This window comes from Hyalella azteca, unplaced genomic scaffold (assembly GCF_000764305.2).
Source record: "Hyalella azteca isolate HAZT.00-mixed unplaced genomic scaffold, Hazt_2.0.2 contig10992, whole genome shotgun sequence".
Lineage (NCBI taxonomy): Eukaryota > Metazoa > Arthropoda > Malacostraca > Amphipoda > Hyalellidae > Hyalella > Hyalella azteca.
The window spans coordinates 731,576-759,088 of NW_025941005.1; the positions used below are offsets into that span (position 1 = coordinate 731,576).

Here is a 27,513-nt window from a genome sequence, read left to right on the forward strand (position 1 = left end):
TGGGATGTGCAGCACTGAAGATGGAGCTGCAATGTGGCCAGTAAATATTTATTTCCAAGGTTCCAGACACATGCAGTGGTGGTAACACTTTTCGTCTGAGATTATTAGCATTGTACACAATAAGGCAAATGATAACAGAGGTATCCGGTCGTTGAATTTATCTCTTCGTGGTCAGGTAAAAAGAATAACTTCTTCTGATTTGTGACTTTTTACTAAGAAGCTTCACAGTTTATTATTCATGTGATAAAAATAAATTAGGTGCAACAATTTTGCAATAATTATAATATGTGTGAAGTAATTAGGAGCACGTATAAAAATTCCATTTTTATATCAAATTTAACGTCATTTATATGCGCCAAATCTCGTGCAGGGTGAAAAATTCTTTCAAAGTAAGTGAGAATCACGATGCATACTGCACTTTATTCTTGACTGTAATGTTGCACACCGTCGGCCTTAATAAACAATGTTCTCAGGCGCCCGAATGAATGTTAATCAAACTTCCATTGCTCAATGATTGCACTGCCCACGGTATTGTACAGTAGTATCCAACATGTGCTGTGGTATTCAAGGTCTTGCCTCCTTGAGTGTATTTACCATCGGTGGATAAGTTCCGTAAACTGAACCTCAATGCCATATCTTGTGCTGACTTCCGGGGCAACCGCTACAACATGAAGGCCATTTTATATTTCATTCCTTACTCAATATTCTTATGTCAGATGATGATCTAAAAATCTAATGGTGATTGTCATCCAAATTAATTTTTTTTCACTTTGTTGTGCACCCTGTATAATCATTACGGTTTATTCCGTCAGTATTAAGTACAAAAATTTTCGCAGAAGTGCTTTAAGGCTATCATATATTGTTTTTCTTTTTTTCTTCGTTATTGGATGTACTTCTTCGTAAAATAATTTATTTATAGGAGGTGATTGTTAATCGTAAACTTACAAAAATGACAGAGTGAACCTTTGTCCCTAAAGTTCAATTGTTTCTGCAGTCGCAGAGTATTATTTTGCGATAGATTCTACATGACAGGTAGTCTAGCTTTGTATATTATGATGAATAAAAATAGTTTAGTAATCACAATATAGAAACTACGCTGCGTCCATTGCAGTCGGTTTACCTAAGAACAATAATTGAAGTCTTTTGACAAAAAATTAGCAACAGCCTTTTAACCTGTAATTACCAACAGCCTTTTAACCTGTAATTAGCAACAGCCTTTCAGCCTGCACTTAGCAACAGCCTTTTAACCTGTAATTAACAACAGCCTTTCAACCTGTAATTAACCACAGCCTTTTAACCTGTAATTAACAACAGCCTTTTAACCTGTAATTAACAACAGCCTTTTAACCTGTAATTAGCAACAGCCTTTTAACCTGTAATTAACAACAGCCTTATAACCTGTAAGGTCAAATGGTTCCAGTTCCTGTAACTCGCAAAACCCCTCGGCCCTCGAACTGAAGATGACTCAGACATCTTCTCCTGTCTCTAGCGACGCACAAAAAGCATTGCATGTTGAACTGCGTCAAGTTGTTGCAGGATCAAGTAAGTATAGTAATCCTGTGTGGGGGTATAGACACCGGCGGCAGGCTCTGAGTCAGGCGTCAGTGTAGCTCTGAGCTTCACAGCACCAGCAACTAACTGAGGTGAGCTCAGTATATAATGAAGAAATTTATTCAACTTCAGTGACAGTATATAATGAACAAACTTATTCAACGTCAGTGAAGTGACATAAAATCATACGATGAACACTAGTTCGTGTTCTAAAAATATAATTCATCTAATATGATACTTATAATATGGATCTAATTCAAATTTTAGTTAACCCGGAAAATTCGAATCGCAATCGCATTCTTTCCATTGAAATGTACTCAGAATTTTTATAATATTTTATAACATTTTTTACGCACATTAATTTGTTAGAAATATTATAGCTTGATTGGATAGATTTGAAGTGATTATCATCTTTCTTGGCATCACAGTTATCAATGTTTATTTAACTGATGTTTCAATATGTTTATTATTGCATCACGTGGTACTGTATGGGTGCAGATCATTACTAGCCACTCCTCACTCATGTCGAGCTCTCCATTTTGCTTGCGGTTATATTCAACAATATTTGTACATTTGAACATCTGCGTTTTTCTGGTTGAATAGCTGTTATGTTCGGGGATTTTTTGATGCAATAAATAGAAGACGTATGTATATCTTTAAATATTAGAGAAATATCGAAACATGTTTAAGCCGCGTCTTTAACCAGCGGTTGTTTTTCATTGTTATTTATTGGAGGCATACGCTAGAGGCCCACGAGAGGTGCGACGAGGAGACCATTTTATCACTTGACAGAAATGTAAAACTGAGCATGGGAGTAAAAGCAAATGACGTCACGTGTTTGCCTCATTTCCGTTGCAAGAAAATCATGAGTCAATAAACAAAATTTACCGGCGGTTTTCTAACTTAATTTTCAAGTAAGCATCATGCCACATTTCAAGTCGAAACAATGTTAATTTGAGCTACGTATGCACCGCACTCATCGCAGTGATAAGAAGTGCACTCACTTAATTTAAACGGTTGAGGCAACGCTAGAATTTGAAACGTTAACTTAAATTCCTCATTAGAATTAAATTCCTCAGAATTTCTTCGCGAAATATCGAATATTTGTCAGCAAACTTCGGTAAATAGGAACCTCCTTTTTACCTCCTATTAGGCACTTGTCGTTTAGAATTATTTACGCGGCTACGACATAAGCGCGTAAGCTCATGCATGGCCGAATCATGCCATTTAATGTAAGCTAGTTCCGAGCTGAGAATGTAAACAGAAAACAGCCTTGTCCCTTGAATGCAACACCTAAAAGTTTTTATAATCGGAATTTAGTAAATATAATTTGTTTAAATTAGTTCCGCCGTTTGCTGCTCAGAATTTAAAAAATTAATCGGCGAGTACGCTAACTAAAAGAGGAATAATAATTTGCTGTGTTAACGTATTGAAGGAAGAATCAACTTCACTTCATCTGGATTTAGGATATTTTTCTAGATGAACCATATCATAAATTATATTTAGAATTTGGTGATCTTTTAAATCAAAGTGACGGTGGCCAGGCATGCCAGGCCATATGCGATCTAAATTGGGTATTCCAATTATTCCCTCACTTATCTGCTTCAAAATCGTTTTCTGTGTTGTTATTTGTTTATTCCGGAACACAATATTTCATAATTAAATGAAGCACAGAAGTATAAAGACTTAAATCTATATGAAAGAGTCATATCTTTAGAGCATTGCAGTCAAACAATACACAAGTGTGTTGATATTCATTCAAGTTCGTGGAAATACAGCTCGTAGAAAATATATGAGTAATAAGACATCATCGTGTTAGGGTGTGCGATGGTACCGACTGTCTAATAAGGAACGCTATATTGAAGAGGCGACATGTTTGGGCAGCTAGGGCTCGTGTTCAAGGCATTATAACGACCATCGTGCATGATGCATTACTCGTCTTGAAGTGACTAATGTAAGAGATAGACTCCTGCGAGACACGCGATGCAACCAGCAACACCTGAATACATATTGAGCAATAGATACAATACAATCGACTTTCCTGGTTACAATTCTGTCTGGTATCTGTTTACTCATTCGTATTCTCGCTGTACCACGTCAAATTTTGTTTTATCTCATGCCGCAAAATCATTGGATCAAAATTGAGCAGATGTTATTAGCAAGCTGGTGCAGTTGTCAGCTCACATCTTGTCAGGCAGGTCACGATTCACTTGTCTGCTCTATTCTTGTCAGTCTGGTTACAATTATCTTGTCTGGTCTGTTCTTGTCAGACAGGTCACGATTCACTTGTCAACTCTTGTCATGTGAGGCAGGTCACTATTCACTTGTCTGCTCTATTCTTGACAGCCTGGTTACAATTCTCTTGTCAGGTCTGTTCTTGTCTGACAGGTCACGATGCAGTTGTCAGCTCTTGTCTTGGCAGCCCTGGTGTGCGGGAGTGCCACAGGCCAGAGGGCGCTGCCGCTCAGCTGTAAGACGTCCATGACAGTGCAGTATATTTTTGTATTGTACAGTATATCCTTGTATAGTAAAGTATAGACTTGTATCGTACAGTATTTTCTTGTAAAGTGCAGTATAGACTTGTATCGTACAGTATATTCTTGTATAGTACAGTATATACTTGTAGCTCTTGGTGCAGTATAGACTTGTATCGCACAGTATATTCTTGTATGGTACAGTATATACTTGAATAGTGCAGTATATACTTGTATAGTACAGTATGTTCTTGTATGTTACAGTATTGACTTGTATCGCGCAGTATGTTCTTGTATAGTACAGAATAAACTTGCATCGATCATTTTAAACCGGTATATTAGGAAAAAGTCTCGTGTATTTATAATACAATAACGACCTGCTTAGTACAGTAATTCAATAGTTGTTTATACTTAAATTATTTAACTTTGAAGTTAATTATTTACGGATACATTTTTGTCTAGGTTAATTAATCTCATCTCCACAGCGTTCCAGTACCCGTCCGCTCCTCTGCTGCCCATAGCGCCGCTCTACGAGTTCGGTTCGTTCATGTAGTTCGGTTACATTTTGGCCATTAAATTTTGCATTAGTGAATTATTTCTATAGAATTTGAATTATAATTTTCGTTTAAATAGTTTTTTAGTTTAGTCAATTGCAGTAATCGTTTAGGTTGGATCATTAGGCACCTAAACTTCGTAAATTTAACAAAATATTAAAAAGACGTGACATTCCACAATAGTAGCTGCACCCTTGATCATTTCACGGATGTTTTAAATTTAATTCTTTGTGCTAAAATGTTCCGCTCACAAGCTGATTTAAGCTTTAAATTAAATCAAACATTGTATTTTATCATTTATTCTTCATTTCATCTTCCAATATTTCAGCTTTGCCAGTATTCACCGTTTTAATCATTTTTTCATAAGTAATTTCCATCATTTACTTCTTTTTCTTCTCGCCCTCACATTGCTCACTTTCATTTTAAAATTCCATATTTGTTTCTGTTTATGACCTGTTGTTCAAGTCAATGCATGGCCTAGAGCCCAGACAATAGTTCGTCCTCAGATTTAACATTCACAATATGTGCTTGTATTGATAACTAATTTTATCTTCTTAATTACGATTTCTAATTATTTCAGTCCATCATTTCTAGCTCGTCTAGAGTTCCTGTCACTTATGGATTTTGCTGGATGATTGCTTTTATCCACGAACTTTAATGCTCATAGTATTCTTCTAGTTTCAACGCCTTTTTTTACTTATAATACCTGTTTTTTAACTTTCAATGCCTGTTCCTATCTTTTAATGCCTGTTTGTTCTTTACTTTTAATACCTTTATTTACTTTTAGTGCCTGTTTTTCACTTTTATTGCCTGTTTCTAGTTTACTTCTAATGCCTATTTTTGTCCAGCACCCCGCGTGTCTCTACCGCCGATCTCTCGCTCGACAACCACAGCAGCAGCACGGCCGCCATCCCCCGTGGGCGAGTCCAACTACATCGGCAGCAGCGACCCCTGCACGCCATCGCCGTGTGGCCCCAACACGCTGTGTGAGGTCAACTCCCAGCACATCGCCCTGTGTCGGTGCCAGCCCAACTTTGTGCCAGACCAACATACCATCCGCGGCTGCAAACCCCAGTGCCTCAGGTGAATAGACTTTACAAATTGATTATATACTCTTATTATTTATTTGGTTGCATAACTAATGAAATTTGAATAACGTGTATTGTGCAGTCGATATATTGTTCGATTAAGCTGCTATTAGTTACCGCAAGAGCCGATGATACCATATTATAGCACAAGCGAATCGAAACAGGAATTATCCATTCGAATTACAGAAGATAAAGTCAAAGGTATAAGAGTTGAATTGTCCCCTTTCCCACTCTTCCAAGTATTTTGGATTTTCTGTACTTGAGTTAAACACACCCAAGCCTCTCTTTGTGGGGACACTAGATTATTCTTCTAGAATTTGCTTCATATTTGTAATGAAACGTGGCTACAATGATAAGCTCGTGTCTTTTTGTTGCAAAAGTCAAATATGTCTAAAGATAATTAAACAATGACTAAGACAATTTTAACCTCCATATGTGTTCCCTATATAATAATTCGTTCCTTTTTGGCGCATTTTCTCATTTATGTAAAAAATGCACTATTGTGCTCGCCATGTCCGTCTGTCTGTCTGTCTGTCCGTCCGTCTGTCAGTGACCTCAAGTTATCGTCGACGAGAAAATGCGCTCTCTGTCACTCACTGCCGTGAGTACTGAGTTATATTTTTTCTCCATGAGCCTACATGTATGAATTTGAAGAATTTCCTGACACGAGTTATTCTTTCACCCTAATGCAAACTCGCATGTAATTCGTGCAGTGACCGCGACTGCCCCGACGACTATGCGTGCACCGCAACGAAATGCGTGCGCTTGTGCAGTTTGAACGAGTGCGGCATCGACGCGATTTGCAAGGCATACCGTCACAAAGCTGAATGCTCCTGCCCGCCCGGGTACCTCGGCAACCCGGCCATCTATTGTGCCAAGCCAGGTCAGTCGCCTGCTGCTGCCCGCCCGGTAACTCGGCAACCCGGCCATCTATTGTGCCAAGCCAGGTCAGTCGCCTGCTGCTGCCCGCCCGGTAACTCGGCAACCCGGCCATCTATTGTGCCAATCCATGTTCATTGTTCGTGAATACCCGAGCCGAGTCATAATAAATTATGTTCAAACGCTACAGGCAAAGAAAATTAACAAAGTAACTTTCCAGTTATTCCTTGATCTAAAGTACCTTTAAAAAGTGACTTATTTTAACAATTAGACCATAATTGAGCATCATTCAATTAGAATATCATTGACTGAATCATTGACTGAGCAGAACGTGACCCGACTCCGGCGTACGTTGACCCGTGCACGCCTAACCCGTGCGGAGCGAACGCTCAGTGTACCAGCAACGGCGCGCAGGCGGTCTGCTCCTGTCTGCAGCGACACGCGGGCAACCCGCTAGAGGCGTGCGTCCGGCAGGAGTGTGCAGGTCGGACTTCGTAGGACTTCTTTATTCCCTTTATTTTTCCGCTTTATACGAGTATTACTTTCAATTTTGAAATACCCAGAATTGCCAATTGCTCAACTTGCGGTTAAATAGGTACAATATATAGTACCGGAATTTTATGTCCCTGATTAAAATTTTACCGCCCCAGAGGAGTTCAGGAGAGAATAAATTTTTGAGATTTGACTGAAACCATTGTTGAAATAACTTCCTGGAATTTTTTCCCTCATATATATGTATATTTTAGCACTATTTCAATTATTAATCTCGCTTGGGTTTATGATTTATTCATATATTTATGTTACTTGACTAATCTTGATGCATTTATATTAAAGTCAAAATAGGGATCAATTGGTTTTATTGCAATACAATGCTTACTTTTTGATTCAATGGACCAGCCATCTTAACTCGATCACTATAAAATTAACTGCAGGCTGTTTTTGCCGTTAAGCGCAAAAAACTCAAATAACATACAGTATCTGTCACATATTCTATAATAAAATATTTGGGCGCATAAATCTTTCAACATATAAGGTGTCACTTAACGACTTTTCCCCCTACAGTTTATATTTAGCACATGTAATTTCCCCCCCCCTACAGTTCATTTTTCACTACAATTCATATTTCCCTCTACTGCTCATATTTCTCACTGCAGTTCACTTAAAATTTCCCCAACAGATCATATTTCCCCCACCAGTTCATATTTCCCCCATCAGTCCATATTTCCCCAATCATTGCACACTTCCCCTGCAGTTCACATTTCCCCCCACAGTTCACAGCGACTGCTCGGCGCAGCAGGTGTGCAGGAGCAACAGGTGCATCGACCCTTGCTCCATCCCCAACATCTGCGGCACCAACACGGACTGCACCGCCCGGGACCGCCAGCCCGTCTGCTCCTGCAGGAGCGGCTACGTCGGCGACCCCTTTACCTCCTGCCGCCGTTTTGACCCGCGTGAGTTGTGGCATGTTATTTTACGTCGTTTTTACGTCGCTGTAGACATATTATTTTACGTAGTTTTTACGTTACTGTAGACATATTATTTTACGTCGGTTTTACGTCACTGGAGCTTTTAACGTTTTCGAGGAGGCTGGAGTTTTCTGGAATGTTATTCGAGCTGGGACTCATCGAACAATTTTTTTTCAATAGGTGTTCAATATTATTGAAGTTAAAAACAACTTCACAGTATTTTAAAAAAAATTCATAGTATTTTCTTGAACTTGAATAGACACGAGATTTTTCTTAGAGATGCGTTTAATATAGGGTAATTATAATCTTCCGACACAAATTCGATCGCCATAAGGGTTTCCAATTTCGACGAAACTGGAGAAAATCAGGCAACATGATATTATTATTAGTTAGTTTAGTTACACTAGTTCCACGAGTCATATCTCCTCATTTAATTTTTGCAATTCGAATAAAAAATCGAATAATAATGCGTAGATATTTCATTAATATTAGAGTAAAAACCACAATAAAGTTTTCATGGCGCGCTAATGGCTCAGCTGAACACTAAATTGTGTTTGAATTGTTGAAACAATGGCTGAAGATACAGATATTTTAGTTTTATCACATCTCATAATTCATATGAAAGTAAAATTAATTATAGAAAATTAACAAAATAAATAATGTTTTCTCATTGAGGCCACTATAAATTCAAGCAGAAACTCGATCGTTACTGATCCATTTTAACCAGTGCTCCAGCCTTGCAACTTTAATTGCTTTTAAATTTAAATGCCTCCTTAAATCGTAATCCTCGACCAACAAAATAGCTCCATGCTACCAAATTGTTTAATATCATCTTCTAAAATCTAAATGGTACTATATGAACTACAGATCAATAGTTATGAGAGTATCTTGATTTTTATGAAACCATTCATGATAACGATCACTCCAGCCTCACTCATAAATCACATGTATGCTCTGTATCCACAGGCTAGATCTGCAAGTATCTGTGTGAGTTTGCAATGCGCGCACAGTAGATTTTCCGTTGTAATTCATGAATAAGTTCCCAGTTTCGGAGTAGCTGAAATTTTTCGCTTCAAATCAAATGTAACGAACTAGTGATTTTCTTCCGTTTAAATAATTTCTACGATGCTAGTAATCTTAATAGTAACTAAATTAGTTACAAAAATCACAAAAATGTATTCTCTTGAGTAATTTTTCTAAACCAAACGAATTATTACGGTGAACATGTGGTTCTGGTAGTTGAAATTGTATCCAATCTAGTCACGAGTACGGCAATTGGCAATTTTGAGTTTTTCAAATATTAGATATAATTCTAACAGCTCTTTATAACCATAGCAAGTAAAAATGATTGCAACTAATGCAATTGCAATGAACTATATTAATTCAAAAACGAATAGACCGCAAGAAATCCGCAATACAAATGACGTTGCATTAAACTTAAGAATTAATTTTTATATAATATTTTAATTAAATTATTTTTATGTATTACACTTAATTTAGAGCTTGAAATTATTCCTTACCTTAAACATTCTATCATTTCTCTCATTATTAACATATAACATCGAATATAAGTTTTGCTCATTTGCGTCTCTATATTGTAGTGTTGAACGTTATTAAAATTCTTACACAAAATGTACCTGTAATTTCAGGAGCAAATTCAATGAAATGTACATAATTATCAAAGATGTGACGTGTCTGCCATTTTTATTGACGTTTAACGGAAGACATAAGAAAATATAAATAAATAGTACCATTAATATTTATTCCAGACAGGACGATTTTAACGGCCAAACAGATGCACATATACGCATGTATGCCAATGTGAAAGCATGCAGCACGCAGGAATGTTGCTGAATTTCCCGCCTTAGCAATTTCGTGTTGAGACCTTCGGCCCAGTACTGAATCGTGTTTGAGTTGTTCTCCTCATATCCATCAACCAATCTACGTTAATGTACTATTCCATTCTTACTAGTAAGTTTCAGGCAATTATCGTTACTGTACGTCGTTAACTATATCATTCACAATCGCCAAAATATTTCTTTCAAATGTCGTATCTATGCACTTCAAAGTTTCAAAATGAAAAACTTTTGAAAATAAGACAAAAATGCAGAACTCTTTGCCACGCCTCGGCCCGGCATGTTTTGGATCCTGGTGGTGGCACCTCCATATAATAGGACATTGAGGCAGGAGGGAAAGCCAGGGTCCTAAGAAAATTCTTCTTCTAAATATATATGTAACCTCAGTGCGCGGTAGCAAAGCTACGTAAAAATAATAAATCTAATTTCTTGTGCTGTTGCAACAAGGTGCAGCGAAACTTATGATCTTGGTTATGCGTGATGGTTAAGTGCTTGCCTTCATGCTGAACAGAATACGATATTTCTCATACGTTTTACTGCAAACTTCACACGGCATCCCGTACAAATCATACATCGTCCCACACAAATCATACGTCGTCTCGCTCACATCATACATCGTCCCACACATATCATACATTGTCCCCCACATATCGTACATTGTCCTCTACATATCATACATTGTCCCGCGCAAATCATACAGCGTCCCCTACATATCATGCATTATTTTGCCCAGCTCATACATCGTCCCGTCCTGATCATACATCGTCCTGCACGCAACATCTATCACCATACATTCCAGTTGCAATATTCCTGCTCCTCATTGAGTGGCTTCGTGCAAAACTGAGCACTGAGTCTCACTCCTTCACTACTGCTGTGAATCCTTGACATTGTCTTCATAGCGATACACTTGGACGGATCAAGCCTTACGCTAATTCTTACAGCTGCGCTCTTGCTATGCATGGGCCCACCGTAAAGGTCAATTCAAGAGGGAATTAGCAATGCTGAAGGCCACGTTTACGCTTGGGAAGATCATATTATATCTTTTGATAATTCATTCTCATTAAAATGAACTGGCAGGAAGCTCGGTACGGTATGAGTAAAATTTTTTACTCATACCGTATGGCGACATATTACGACGTAGAAATATTCATTAATTTACAAGTTACTAAATAACACTTGCAATTTCGTGCTGCCGTCTGTGGTTCAAATTTCTTTATGGATCCATCTTTTTAAAATATTTTAATTCGTCATTTTTCTATTTTATTGATGTTTTTCCTCGCCTCGTTTCTAAATACGTATAATGTATTGACCAAATATACATATCAGTCGGAAAGAAATTAAGTTCAAAATATTTTTTAAATGTTTCTCGCGTCTTAGTTCTAAATACTAATCACAATGAAGTCTTTAAATCCGTAATTTTGTCGAACCGTCGTAATTGATACTAACACGATAGAAACAATTATTTTTGGAGCCAGTTTTTCTCAAGATACTGATGACTTTTTTATTCCACGCTGTTCAAAATAGTGGTAAAAAACTTTTCTATAGGCAAGCCGCCCGGTAAAATAAACTGAGGCCATTCTTTTCAAATGTGGTACGAGTTTCATGTGTTAAATCGGAAAAAAGCTGCAACACGGTGTTTTATTTCACGGGCCTACAGGCAACTGAGTTGCCGGTCAGACGTTATTTTCAATTGTGTATAGTACATCCAAGTTCAAAAATAGTGTTTATACGCCAAGTGGCATACTAGTCCAATATATATGGTCTATACTGCTCCAATATATATATATATATAGTCCATACTAGTCCAATATATACAGTCCACCCAAGTTCCGAACAATAGCGCAATGCAAGGCCAAGGCTACAGATGGCACCTTCATGAGATTAATAATTATTTTTTTAATTACATGTTCGGAATATATTGTAACAATAATTTTACAGATTATAATATAATAATAAATGAAAAAATGCTTCCACAATAATTGGCGAACGATTGAGTTATTAGTACAGAGATTGCCTTCGCAGAGCTAATAATCGAAAAGTTCCAAACCATGATTTTTTCCAATTTTCATGCATGACTAACAATCGACTAGGGACTAATAAAATAAGATCCTTCTATAGTTCAAACGAAAACAAAACAAAGGTAACGGAGAAGATTTTATTCATGTGGGATTGCAATGCGAATTCACCACAGTTTAAACTATTAAAACTCTCAGACCACTGAAACTAAACATTCATATAATGAACGTGATTTTCTTCCCCAATGACAAATTGTGCAGCGAGAAAATGGTAGCAAAATAAGCCTATGAACTTCCGCGCTAGAAAAACGAATCAAGACAGAAATCAGAGTCGGGAGCTATACAAATAATGGAAAAAAATATTCGTAACAGAGGCCCTGAGATATCGATAGGGCAAGGCGTGTTGATGTGTGAGTGTCGCGACGCCAGCGCACAGGCTGCAGGTGTTAGTGTAGTTGAAGCCAACGGCTGCAGGTTTTGGTTCAATTCAAGGTTCAGGCTGCAGGTTTTTGTTCAATTCAAGGTGCAGGCTGCAGGTTTTGGTTCAATTCAAGGTTCACACTGCAGGTTTTTGTTCAATTCAAGGTGCAGGCTGCAGGTTTTGGTTCAATTCAAGGTTCACACTGCAGGTTTTGGTTCAATTCAAGGTGCAGGCTGCAGGTTTTGGTTCANTTGGTGCAGTTCCAGCTGCAGGCCGCAGGTGTTGGTGCAGTTCCAGCTGCAGGCTGCAGGTGTTGGTGCAGTTCCAGCTGCAGGCTGCAGGTGTTGGTGCAGTTCCAGCTGCAGGCTGCAGGTGTTGGTGCAGTTCCAGCTGCAGGCTGCAGGTGTTAGAGCAACACTGCAGGTCTCCTTATTTAGACGCGGCCTTGGCAGCGAGATACGAGTGGGACGACACACACGCGTCACTCCCGCCCCTGCCTGTAGCGAATTTATTTTCGAAGGCTGTTCAGGATGTGCCTTATGGCCTTCTAAATGTATTTTATATCAGTGAGTTTATTGCTAAATGTCAGTAAAGTCAGTTTATGTCTTGTTACATTTATTAGAAAATTAATGTACATTATGATCAATGTATCAAAAGTTACATGTGTTGCCCGATATATTCAACAGGTTGTGCGCACACGCCTGATCAATATTGTTATTATTTGCTTTGCTAAATAAAATAACTGCAACCTGCAAGTCAACGCAGCCTAATAATTGAAGTTAATTGATCATTGATACTGCACAATATTGTTTAATATCAATTATATCAATAATAATTCATGTTGCTCAATATTGTTGATATTTTGCAGGTATAAATCAAGATTTTCTTTAAATTGATTCACTAAATTTCGGTGCAATTCAATTGAATCAATTCCGAAGAGATGCTTTGCGCCTTCATGAGACGATAAAGAAGAGATCAATAAGACAATATCAATATTATCAAAATAATACTGGAATAAATTAAATTCATTCCATTTCATTTTGATTTTATTGTAAGCCATGTTATTTGTCGCGGTTACGGTACGGCGTTACGGTATATAAAAAAATAAACCGCGACTAATTAATAATAGCCGAAAATTGATAATTAGTTAATTAATAAATTAATAAACCTAAAAAATAATTGTAAATAAAATAATTTTTGTGCATAGCACTTTCATTTTGAATGCAGCACTACGCCCCTCTAACTGTGTTGATAAATACTTAAGCAATTCACTAGTACAAAGTTAATTGTCTTTCTAAATTCTACCAAATTAAAATAAACTATCTCTAATTTTATCTATATATCAACCTATAATTAACTCTAATTATCTCTAATCTAATAAGACGAAAACGTGAAGTCACATAGGACCGACAGACAGACGGACAGACAGACGGACGGACATGACGAGCACAATAGTGCATTATTTCCATAAATGAGAAAATGCGCTAAGAAGTACTTGAAATCCCAAATACTACCTCTATTCGCACTAATAAATCCTCCATTAATACAAAAAAACAACGCCTAATCATGTCAATATTTCACGGCATGCAGACGAGCTGTGCCGGCCGAGCCCGTACGGCCGCAACACAAACTGCCAGTACATTGATAAAAAAAAAATAACGCCTAATCGTGTCAATATTTGACGGCATGCAGAGGAGCTGTGCCGGCCTAGCCCCTGCGGCCGCAACACCAACTGCCAGGTGCAGGGTGAGCGCGCCGTGTGCACCTGCCTGCCTAACTACGTCGGCGACCCTCTCACTGGCTGCAGACCAGAGTGTGAGAGAGACTCGCACTGTCCTGCTAACTTCGCCTGTCAGAATAATCGGTTAGTCGCTGTCAATTGTTAATATGTAATGGGTAGATTATTGAACGTGTAATAATACCCATAATAATCGGTCAGTAATTACCAATAAATACCATAAAATGGACAGGTTATTCAAAGGGTAATAGTACCTATAAAAATCGGTCAATCCGTGACAATGTTCAATACGTAATGAGTATTATTTAACGTGTAATAGTACTTTTAATAGTAGGTCAGTCCCACGAATGATTAGAAGTTCAGAGATGAATATAATTACATTTAGCATCAAAGTACATTTAAAAATTCATGTTAAAGTAATCTGGCAGTGTGTGCACGGGGATTATAGATAGATTGCTTAACAAAAGACGGATTGATTAAACGTTTAAAAATACCAATAACAATTATATTCGGTCTATCTATTCCAATGTTTCTTAACGTTTTCCTGATCTTTATTAGCATCACACACAGAAAAACTGGTCAAAATTGTCCAAATAACGATGCACTTTTTCAGTTGTGTTGTTCTGACTCAGTTTTGCACTTTTCCTGCGTACAGGTGCGTGAACCCCTGCCAGAACGGCGTGTGTGGAGACGGTGCCCTTTGCAACGTCAGGAACGGCGTCGCCGTGTGCACATGTCCGGAGTTCTACCTGGGCAACCCTTACACCAGGTGAGGATGACTCATTGCTCGGAAAAACGGTGGAAAACGGTGGGAAAACGGTCTATTGACGTTTTAGTGGCCAGCCATTCGGTAAAATATTATAATGTCACCGTTTAAGCGCATTTGCTCATTATGGAAAAATGCACTATTGTGCTCGCCATGTCCGTCTATCCGTCCGTCTGTCTGTCTGTCCATGATTTCGCGTTTTCGTCGACGAGAAAATGCGCTCTCTGTCACTCACTGCAGTGAGTACTGAGTTATATTTTTTTAAAGTTTACCATCTGGAAAAATAATCTAATAATAATAAATACTATGTATTAATAGAATAGCGATGTCATTTAATATTACCAGGAGCTGTTGCTTGAGTAAAGAATTAGAAGCAAGCATTAGATTCGCTAATGAGCTGCGAAATTTTGTTGTCTTGCTTAGAATTTAAATTTGCAGTTCTATTATGGCGTGCGACTACATAGGCTTGTTCTCCTCGATGCGCGCAGTTTGACATTTAAATTTAGCACATAGAACTTCCTGATGAAATTCATATATGATTTTCCTTGCTCTTACTCTTCGCTTAATTTGACTTCGTCGTGATTCATCGAAAATCCTGAAACTACTGATCCACTAAACGCCCAACGCGCGTAAAAATGCGCATCTTAATTGAGTTACTTTCTACATAAACTTAAACCTATTTTTTCTGTCGGCAACAAATTTTAGCCGAAACTTCCCTGGTCTTGGCACGGCAATTTTTTCAGGTGTTACCCTCTTGTCACGGCGTTTTTGTGCAGGTGTTACCCTCTTGCCCTCTTGTCACGATAATTCTGTGCAAGTGTTGCCCTCTTGTCACGGCAATTCTGTTTAGATGTTACCCTCTTGTCATGGCAATTTGGGACATGCGTTACCCTCTTGGCATGGCAATTTTACCCTTTTGTAACGGTAATTTTGTGCAGGTATTACCCTCTTGTCACGGCAATTTTGGACATGCGTTACCTTCTTGGCATGGCAATTTTACCCTTTTGTCACGGTAATTATGTGCAGGTGTTACCCTCTTGTCACGGCAATTCTGTGCAGGTGTTACCCTCTTGTCACGGCAATTCTGTGTAGGTGTTACCCTCTTGTCACGGCAATTCTGTGCAGGTGTTACCCCGAGTGCACAACCCACGAAGAATGTCCCGCCCACCAAGCGTGCTTCAAGCTGCGCTGTATCGACCCCTGCGTGGGCGCGTGTGGCAGCGGCGCAGAGTGTCGCGTGGAGCTCCATAAGCCAATCTGCTCCTGTCCTAAGGGCTTCACGGGACATCCTTTCGAGTCCTGCAGGCCCTTCGACAGATGTGAGACTTCATCAATAACTAAACAATAATGTACAATAATTTGATATAAATATATAATTATTATAGCAATAATATATGGAATCGGGTCACTGGTACCTGTAGACCCTTCGACAGATGTGAGACTTCATCAAATATTAAAGAATAATATACAATAGTTTGATTTAAATATATAATTATTATAGTAATAATACCTGCAGACCCTTCGACAGATGTGAGACAGCATCAATAATTAAAACAATAATGTACAGTAATAAAATATACAAAAAATATTTATTGAAGCAATAATATAAAATCATATAATATGCTGTCAACATAATATAGTGAAAAACATTAATGCAAATAAAATGTATTTATGTCAATATACTAGTAATTGTAGTAAAAATTGTTTACGCTCGAATGAAATAGCACAATTTAAATTTTATTACAGCGGTATAGTTGCGTGATACAATAATAATATGAAAGCTTCTCTTTATATATACCGTGACCTTAATGTTAATCACAACAATTTAATATTATCACATTTAATATTTTCACAAAAAAAACTTTTTTCCTTTTATTGATTAATAATTGCTTACTTCAAACCTGGACTGATGCCTCATCACCTACAATGATTCAGCCGTCGAAAACCGCCCGGTTTGCTCGCCACAACATATAATAACATTCACAAGTCCAATAACAGCCATACATCAATAACATTCATATCTCATACATAAACCTAATAAACAATACAACGTACAGCTGAGTTGTATATAATATGTAATAACATCCACAAGATATAATAGCATTCACAAGTCTAATAACAGCCATACATAAAAAACATTCATACCTCATACATAAATTTAATAAACAATACAACGTACAGCTGAGCTGTATATAAGATAAAATAACATTCATACATTAATAACATTCATACCTCGTACATAAATCTAATAAACAATCCATCGTCCAGCTGAGCTGTGTCGCCCTAACCCGTGCGGGTCTAACGCGGACTGCACGCCGGGCCACGACCGCGACGGTAATGACCGGCCCGTGTGCACGTGCCCCCGCGGGTACGTGGGCAACCCGCTGCAGGCGTGCATACGGGGCGAGTGCGAGACTGACCGCGAGTGTCGCTCCAACGAGGCTTGCTACGAGTACAAGTGTCAGGTGAGTGGTACGAGTGGCAGGTGAGTGGTATGAGTGGCAGGTGAGTGGTATGAGTGCTGTCTCTTATACACATCTAGATGTGTATAAGAGACAGGCNCATTGGTACGAGTGGCAGGTCATTGGTACGAGTGGCAGGTCATTACTACGTTCCAGCAAATCAAACTGAAAAATTCAAGAAACAAAATGTGTGTTCAGGAAGCATTTAAAATGTTGAATACAAAAAATAGAATTGTCTTTTATGAATGCTCGCGGTTTTTGAATCTCTCATTCAATGCACGGCCAGAAGCATTTTCAAAATTATATAATTTTGTAGATTTTGTAAAAATTTCACTGAATGCCTCCATGTTATCCCACCTGTGGTCGTAGTTAAAAAATAATAACGCGCGTGATTAATTTTTCAGCAATAATATATCTATAGTCAATGAATCTGTGATATAAAAATAAATTATTTAATTGCTCCCTCATAAAATCTAGGTAATTGAGAAGTTATCGTTTTAAATTATACCTGTCTTACTTAATTTTACTGTTAAATGTAACCGCTAAATACGTGCGATAAAATAAATTCTTTAATTGCTTTCTCGTATAATCTCAATTATTCAGAAGGTATGAGTTTAAAACATATTTATCTTACATAGTTTAATTCCATGGTTAGGTGTAATCGTTAAATATTTTCAATAAAAACAAATTCTTTAATTGCTTTCTCCTAGAATCTCAATTGTTCAAAAGTTATGTGTTTAAAGCATATTTGTATTACATAGCTTAATTCTACGGTTTATTGTGTCTCTGCAGTCGACATGTCACGTAGCGGGCCGCCCAGTGTGCGGACGGTCCGCGGACTGCACGATGAGGAACCACGTGCCCGTATGCACGTGCCCCACAGGGTTCGACGGCAACCCTCTGATCAGCTGCTCCCCACACCCCCGCTCGCGCTACGCCATCGGCAGGACTTGAGCCTCATGGGGACATCGGGGTACCATCACTGAAGAATAATTGATTTCATATAATATCAATAAATTTATACCGGAACTGTTTAGATTAATATTTTTCGTAAATAGATGAAAATACCGACGAAAGCGCTCGGCTATGCTGATAAAATTAAAGACATGATCATTTGAATAAGAATAAATATTATAAAATTGAATTGTTAATAGAATAAAATATTGCTCGGTACCAATTGCAATGGGTATCGATCATTCGACGAAAAAAATGAAGTCCACAATTAAATTATTTTTCATGCTTGGTCCACGAAACTTGTGCCAAATCATTTTATGATGAAAGCTTGTAAATGGCATTATTTAAGTCTGGTAAGACTGCAAGTTAACCGCCATACATGCATGACTTGTTATATTGACTTGTATTTCCTCTATAGTCAAGTAGCGGTGTCGATATATTTGCTCATTATTGATGACTATATATCCTGAACCTCAATTACGTAGTTATTTCATTAGTTCGACTACTGCCAAACTCTGGACGATGCTTCGCTACTCCAGCGAGTTGATTGCACGTGAACTCTAAGTGTGCAATCAAAGAAATGAGTGACACATTGTCCAAATAGCGATGGGCTTTTCCAACATTTGTGGTCGTCCTTACCCAGTTTTGCTGGTCTTTGTGGGTCATCCTGACCCAGTTTTGCTGGTCTTTGTGGGTCATCCTGACCCAGTTTTGCTGGTCTTTGTGGGTCATCCTGACCCAGTTTTGACGGAGAAATGGCTTATCAGTGATACGTACATTTCGTGATCGTGCAGTGGGTAAGAAAATATGTCAATACTAGGACAATGTTGCCCATTTATTTGTCTGAATGTAGTCTCTATACAGACGAGCATTGACAAGTTTTTGTTTCAGGTGTCTAGGGGGAATTTAGAGCCCAGTTAGCAACAACTGTGAAAAACCGTTAAAAATTTCAAAATAACTAACGATCCTGCTAGCGCTTATGACAATTATTAATCGCATGACACAGCGTGCGGTTATTATTAATTATTAAATGCATGACATAGCTTGTGATTATTATTAATTATTAATCGCATGACATATAATGCATCCACGCAGCTTGGTTAGATTCCTACTATTTCTGAGTTAGTTCCTTTTTAGAATTCTTCTCCACCGATAAATTCAGGAATGTGCAGGAATTTTTTGATAGTCATGCTTTATATTTCCATGAAGTTGGACAAACAAATGTATTTTTGCGAATTATAGAACAAAAATCGAAATTCTTTTTGATATTTTTCATTGGTTTTCTACCAGAAACATTAACGGAATAATCACATGGAAATATTTAAATTCACTATTGTTTCTTGTTCTGAAGACACTTGTGCACTGCTTAACTCTGAAAGAAAGTAAAGTTTCTTTGGATTCCTGATGTAAAAAATTCTATCTTATTTTTGGCAACGTTTTCAATCCATTATACTCGGTTCCACTCTTCGACAGTTCATTAATTACTATTTCTTTACTAATTTAGTACTATTTAATAATTTTGAGACTACACCGCAGCACAAAACACTAACTTTCATGTAGAGTTTATAGCGGCAAGCTTTAATTAATGTAAGATCCAGCGCATGCACTCCCAAGCGATATGTCATAAGCATTAACTTCGTCGAAACTGAAAAATAGCAATAGGTTCAATCTTAGGAATCCTGTAAATATATTTGGCTTCTTTTGCTCAAGAAAGCTTAATTTAAATTTGGATTTTTAGCACTATTGATCTCATATATAAAAAATTTGATTAATTTTTTCGGTTGCAAATTTTAATATTTCGGCTAAAATAAACCTACATGAAACATGCATTTCTCAACTAAAATTTAGGAATATTATCTAGAAAAAGTCTGTGCTTGGCCCCGCTTCTCGCATGCATATAGGAGAACCTGTTGAGTTTCCTCCCAGAAACCCAGAGTTTTCCACAATAAAAGGAACCTCGATCTTATTTCCTTTATCCTTCATTGCTATGAACGCGGAAATCTCGTATATTTTGTTCGCCAAAATTCTACGTAAACTTTAACGATTGAGAATAAGAAATTGCAATCGGTGCCTAAGCAAATTTGAGTGGATTTATTCGTATGAGTTCACAGACTAGATCAATTCACGAATGATCCACGTAATAGGAATAAAATATCGAATAAATGCTTGATAGAGTGCATTATTTTTTGCAAGGTTATTGCTTTAAAACGAAATTAATTATTCATAACATTTGAAAAATTTAAAAACTTCCATTTTGATTGTTCTGAAATTAAATTCCATCTCATTAGGTACATATAAATGCATATATCAGAAGAAGCCAAGCGAGTAACCATTCTTTTCGAAAACATGAATAGCATGAAAACATTAAAAATGAAGAAATGAAAATAAAGATGAACAATTGAAATACTTGAGTGTAATTTTTTTAATTCGTTTTTTCAGTAATTTTATTGTTGTACCTTTCACACTGCTTCTATTTGTGGAATACATTTCATTGATTAGCTGCTTTATTTTTCAAACTTAATTGATTGATTACGCGCCGTAAAAGATTTAAACTGTAAAAAATGCTAAATGACCAGAACCCAAATTTAGTTCAGAATAGCGCACTAAATTATTGACGATTATCAAAAAATTGCCAGTTATGCAGCCTGTTGTATCCGTTTATAATTAGTGTTAGAATATTCACAGCCACTGAATTGCGTGCAGTTTGGCGACCATTAATATATCGTCAAATGTGTTTTGATGCTCACCAACAGTTGGAAATGTAATGCAAAAAATAAAATTTCATCTATCAAAAATAACTAAATTTTCAACAGACCATGATGTAACTATTAGGAATTGTAACATTAAATAAATAATGATTATTAGAATTTGCCTCTGAATGTCACAAAGTGGAAGTCTTATACTTTTAAATAATTATTTAGTATTATTATTTAGTATTTATAATTATAATTATTTAGTATTTAGTAAAGAATTATATAGTATTCTTTTTAGTAGTAGTATGTGGTCACTATACGAACTGTCGTCTGTGGGGCAAAACTACTGTCGTAAGTTTTGCCCCACATACGACACCCGGTTAGCAGCCGTTCCCTGACAAAATTTAGAGTCGCCCCAGCTTCTGATACTCCAAATCAGAAGCTGCCGCGTCTGTAAATTTTCATCGGGTTCGTGTTCGACGCGACACCGAAAGTGAGAGGCTGGCGCCCTCCGGCCCACGCACAGCGCTGCCTCCCACTCCACGTGACGCTCACTCGGGGCGTGATCTATACTGCAGTGACTGCTGCAGTGACTGCTGCAGTGACTGCTGCAGTGACTGCTGCAGTGACTGCTGCAGTGACTGCTGCAGTGACTGCTGCAGTGACAGCTGCAGTGACAGCTGCAGTGACAGCTGCAGTGACAGCTGCAGTTACTGATGCAGTGACAACTGGGCGTAGCGACCAGCTTCATTACAGAAGCATAACACTAAATAATATTGATTGATTATGTTAAGAATTAACTGGCAATTTTTGAAAGGAAATCAAAAGATTCTCTTTGAGGTAATTAACAACGATAAAGTTTAACAACGATATTAGTGAAGGATGTCGTATTATCTTATATTTAATAAAAATTTATACCATCATTTTTCTTTTCACAGCAATACAGGGAGGTTTCAAATGCCTCTTACGTACATGAAGACCAGGAATTTTCCCCTTTCACAAAGATATTTTAATTTATATTAACGGCAGCTGTCAATGTGGCTTCATTTAGGTGAAGAGCAGGTGATAAGATGCCTATTTTATGCTTCTCGTGGGAGGCTCTTCAATGTTAAGCGGGGGAATGAGAGCAAAGGTTCACGGCTCAAGGTTCGTAATATGTGACATTTGTTAAGGAATTTTTATACATGGATATTGGTGCACTCAACAATATACACGAGATATTGGTACATTTAACAATATACGCGAGATATTGGTACATTTAACAATATACGCGAGATATTGGTGCACTCAGCAATATACACGAGATGTTGGTGCACTCAACAATATACACGAGATATTGGTGCACTCAAAAATATATTCACGCTTTTAGTTCACTTTTGTTTGTATACAAATACAAAAGCACTCTATGTAACATTTTAAATTTTAAACTATGACTTATTTGATAAAATTATAACCAGATCGCGCGATCGTGAAAAGTTCGATCCAGACTAAAGATATAACTGATAATTTAATTCCACCAAATCATCAGCAAGGCTAACACAAACCATTTGTACTGGAAGGCAACGCCATAGTGTGCGGTCCATTGAGTGAGACTTGTATTACCAACGAATAAAATTTTCTATTTATGCATCTGGTAAGTCTACTTAGCGATTTTGTTATTTCAATAGAGCAGTTATTTTTCGTAAAATAACAAGCAATACCTTATAAACACACACGGTATTGTTTTCGATAGGAATAAAACATATTAATAGAAAAAATGTTCCCTTTTCTGTATGAAACAGCTAGAATTAAACGACTAGCGATATCCTAAAGAAACATCCATTGAATAATTATAAATAATGCACTGTAACTTGTAATGATATTGATCTTCAATAATTTTTTTGCATGCATATCTCCTCACCATTTCTCTTTTAACCTCAAAACTAACAAACCTAACGGGCGTTAAAGGTTAAGGTAAAGCACTCGCTATATAATCTTTATAAATAACTGTAAAATGCCAAGCATTAATAATTTTGTTGGAAAATGGAGCTTATAAACACATTTTTTTTCGAGTGGATTACATTTGGCTTCTCGCCCACACGGAACAACTTAATGCATGGCCGCCAAGGCAAGTTCTTTGATCGCAACTCCGAGGCTGTTGTATGCATGGTTGAATTAATTAAATATTAATTCAACCATGATTGCATGCATGCCATTCGTGTGACGTGACTCGCGCTCTAGAACCTAGCGTGAACTGGCATGCTAATTATACAAGTTATACGGAAACCATTCTTGCAAGCATTTATCATTATGTTATAAATTTGTCATATAATATGAATTAATTTTAAAAAGGCTGAATACGAACATTTTCATGGAAGTTTTGATGAAAATTTCCTAGTCTGTCTGATTTTTGCAGCCTCATGCAGGAATCATCTGCTTTAAAATATATTAAAATTTTAAACCCATATTATAAAATAGATCGAAATAAAAGTCTTAATTCTGCGTGAGCATTCATTGTTCAAGTATTTTAAGTTTAATGAAGTTAAACTACAATATTTTTTTATAAAAATCATTCAATCTTTTAGATTCTAAATTTCAGTTATATAGCGAATATAAAATAATATATTTCAGAATATATATATAATATTTATATTTCAGTCTATTGTATAACTGGATAACGTATGGTTTATAACTGCCACTCTGCCACTCGCACATTGCTTGTAGTGCAGTGGCATCCAAAATACTCTTAGGAAAATGAACGGGTATTACTCTCTAAATAGTGACACGCAGAACAAATAGAATATTTCTCGAGTCATAGTAGAACAGAACGAACCACACGAAGTAAAAAGTTAGATCAGTACTCACTGCAGTGAGTGATAGATAGCGCATTTTCCGTCCGTCTGTCCGTGAAGTCACGGACAGACGAACAGAGGGACGGACGAACGGACATGACGAGCATAATAGCGCCTTTTTTCCATTTATGAGAAAATGCGCTAAAAATTGCATCGACATTTGCAAATCACACTCAATTCTCTGAGTGTATGTGCCGTACTACATTGGTACTAGTACTACGTTGGTTTACGACAAGTAGGAGGATAATTGGTACTACGTTGGTTTACGACAAGTAGGAGGATAAGTGCAGGGGATATTTTCAAAATTCATTTCTACAATATAATTTTTTATTGAAACCAGAGTCAACAAACCTGGACACAGCGAGAACAAATGTTTAGGTGTTCTAGAGTACACAGCTTGCATCGAAGCACAAGGATCTGTATGCTGGTGAAATTATCAGAAGTTGCTTGTGTTTGTAGTCGCTCTGCTATATATAGTTTTACTGAAATAACGTGATACAGTTCTGGGAATTACGGAATGTACAGGAAGTTGAAAAATGTCTTCACGAATATTGATACCGATACCAATGTGCCTGTGAAGACCCGTGTTGCTTCGAAGCAATGATAAATTCAGCAAATTGTTTCAGCGCTGCAGCATGCAATAAATTTCTTATCAAAATTAGCCCTCGGCTACATCCGAGGACTGATTTTTACAGCTCATTCAATGAGTGCACTGAATTCTGAATTAGAGAGGACAGTGATTATTCACACATAGTTCAGTAAGCGTTATCTGTTATTTTGTCCAATTCCTCTTCGTGATTTTTGAAAAATAAGGAGCTTCAGCTGCGGCATGTAAAAAAATGAATGCAGACATCAGCTCAACTCTGGATGCATTTCCAGAAAGTCGCAGATTGAAACCGGCAACCACTTGGTTGTGATAAGTTATGCAATATAAGACAGGCTCGTTGCATATACTATGACTGGGATGATTTTTAGTTTTCATCGTATCTCTTTTGCCATAATCGCGCATGAAAATGATCCACAAGCAAGAAATTTTTTATTAGCTACAGGTTTAGTTTGTTGATGTCTCATTATTATCTGAATGTCGTAAAACTGCAATATATAAAATTATCTCACGTATACGGAAGAGAACACATATATATATATATATATTTGTCAATAACTTCAGTCGTGATTTATATCTCACAAACTGGTCGTCAGTCGTGATTTATTTCGTCCTGCTGGTCGGCAAAAATACCTGCCAACCGCTTTTCACATTTTCAAAAAAGTTTAATATCATTTAGGGTCCTGTACATCGTCTGATAAAGTAAAATGAACCTCAAATGGTGTATGAATACCAAAGATGCCAAGGATATGTACATGCAGGGTATGACTCTCCCTCGTCTTAAACTTCGTCTTGAGTGCCATGCAAGAGCACCTCTGAAAAAGACCATCGTGGGCTTTTCATCTTTGTTGACGGCATCTTTTTTGAGATGTTGTCATCTCAGATGACTCGCCGAGAGCTGCGGATGACGCGCATACTTAGAACTCCATGGCGTCACAATCCCGAGCCGTGTTGACGCTTGAGGCCTTCTATAGCTCTAAGATACCAAGACCCGAATGATTCTAAAGGAATTAATAAAACAATCCTAGAAAAATTCTTAGAAATGAACAGGTGGGGCAGAAATAATGAAATGTTGCAGTATGTTTACTAAATGAATAGGATTTCATTAAGATATATTTGGATAGCCATTGACAGATATTCAGCAATTTATTGAGAGAAGTCAAACCCAGATAATTTTCCTTTTTTACATTCCTATAATATTATGAAAAACGAGACTGCTCTCAGGTATAAGTGGTGATACTTCAGAAACGTCTGCATTACTGTTGCACTGACTAATTAAAAAATGACCGAATCGTGTCTGTTTCCAATCTACTGGTGCTGCTGCCACTGAAATTTTACTCATTCAAAAATTCAAAGCATCAACAATTCCTAACATCGGAAATTCGAATTATTGAAATATAAACCATTCTTTATATCAATAATTCTAAATATGATTAATTCCAAATATCAATATATATTTTAAGAAAGCTTTGACTTTTCAATTCTGCGTTACCTGAAGTGCTATTGTTCTACTCTCTGTCTACTCACAGTTTACTACTGCATGAATATAGTTTCATTTTTTATTAAACATCAACCACTATTGTTAAATTATGCACATCTCGCCTTTTTTGACACTCCGTAACAGTTAACTGACATGTTAAGATCACTTGTTCACTTACATAGCAAATTCACCATGAATCTGAAAGAAATCATCACAAAAATTAGTGTACTTGTTTTCTAGGATTTCGAATTAACAATGGAGCTGGACACCCAGAGGACTTCTCGCATAAAGAAATTGTAAATTTTTGGGCTATTTTCTTTGCTTTGAAATTCTATGGAACAGAAGCAAGCAAGCAAATGTAAACTATTCCCGCAGCATGGCTGTGGCGGCGCTTCAAGAGCGCGCGGAACAAGCGCGTCGCCGTGACATTCGGCCGCGCGTGGGCGGCAGGAGCGGCCGAGCCTGACGCTCACCGTCTCGCTCACCTTGGCAGCTCACAGCGGCCCCCGCGCTCTGCCACCGCCCCTTTGTCACTGCTTGGTCTTATTCAATGGAAATTCGGTTTTCGTTAGTGGAAATTCGGTTTTCTTCAGTGGAAATTCGGTCTTCGTCAGCGGAAATTCGGTTTTATTCAGTGGAAATTCGGTCTTCTTTAATGAAAATTCGGTGTTCGTTAATGGAAATTCGGTCTTCATCAATGAAAATTCGGTCTTAGTCAGTGGAAATTCGGTCTTCGTCAGTGTAAATTCATGAATTGGGTCTTATCTTGATGCTGAAAGTCTATAGCCTGCCTCTGTCGATTTCGCCATCGCCCGTCGTGATTTGCTGGTATTGAATTTATATCCGATAATTTTAACCCGCTCTGGAAAATGCGTTATTTATCTATGTTCAGCTTCCCGAAATCATTTATATTACAATTTATAATGCAATGAGGTCATTTTTTACATTTCATTTTTAGTCATTTTATGATAACGTAGCAATTATACTGCGTGCGGTTGAAACATTGTATGCTCAGCAAGTATTTTTTTTAGCTCCGCTCTGATAATGGCCATAGCAGCGTTTACGAACTTAAAATCAAATGCTTCGTTTGTTCATATCTCTAGAATAAATTGCAAACTGACGCTCCAATGTGTTTTTATATGAATATTTTTTCCCTTTCGTGAACTGTGCGTTCAATATGGGGCATACAACCACCGAAACCTTACTGATCTGAAAACAAATATCTCTGTTTCTTTTTTCAACACTGATCACAACTAAAAACCGCTGAGGAAACGGCTTTAACAAATTTAGACTGAATCACGCTCCTGAAATAAAAATATTTTTTATTAATTGTTCAATATAGTTAGTATTTTTCATCTGAGAGCTGGTAAATGTGTCTAGCACTGCATATATACGCGAGTCAAAGCTCTTTGCATCTTCGCAACGACATTCTGACGCACACACCTTCACGCTTCAATGCCCAGTCGGAGTGGTTGACATCTGGTACGGTATTTTAGAAAATACTACATAAACAGTTCTAAGCATGATTGCCAGACATTTTCAGTTCTACAAAAACAATCCATCCCAGTCTCGCGCAGCTATTATTCGTTAAATTCATTTAGAACTTTTTTCGTTGTGCGCATTGCCTATTAAAAATTTGTAAAATACCAATTCCTTCAGCGATTATTTCTCAACAACCCGA

The 27,513-nt window shown here is 37.4% G+C and overlaps 1 protein-coding gene across 1 annotated transcript; it reads left to right on the top strand.

Annotated features, from left to right (window-relative positions):
- The first annotated feature begins 1,557 nt into the window (after positions 1–1,557).
- Positions 1,558–20,185, top strand: LOC108669818 (neurogenic locus notch homolog protein 3). Its single transcript, XM_018157233.2, has 12 exons — positions 1,558–1,643; positions 3,940–4,021; positions 4,511–4,564; positions 5,428–5,662; positions 6,381–6,550; positions 6,875–7,030; positions 7,818–7,997; positions 13,997–14,168; positions 14,698–14,811; positions 15,934–16,127; positions 17,077–17,273; positions 18,063–20,185. The coding sequence occupies exons 2-12, from the start codon at positions 3,946–3,948 to the stop codon at positions 18,222–18,224; spliced, it is 1,710 nt and encodes a 569-aa protein (XP_018012722.1). The 5' UTR covers positions 1,558–1,643; positions 3,940–3,945; the 3' UTR covers positions 18,225–20,185.
- Positions 20,186–27,513: the final 7,328 nt, after the last annotated feature.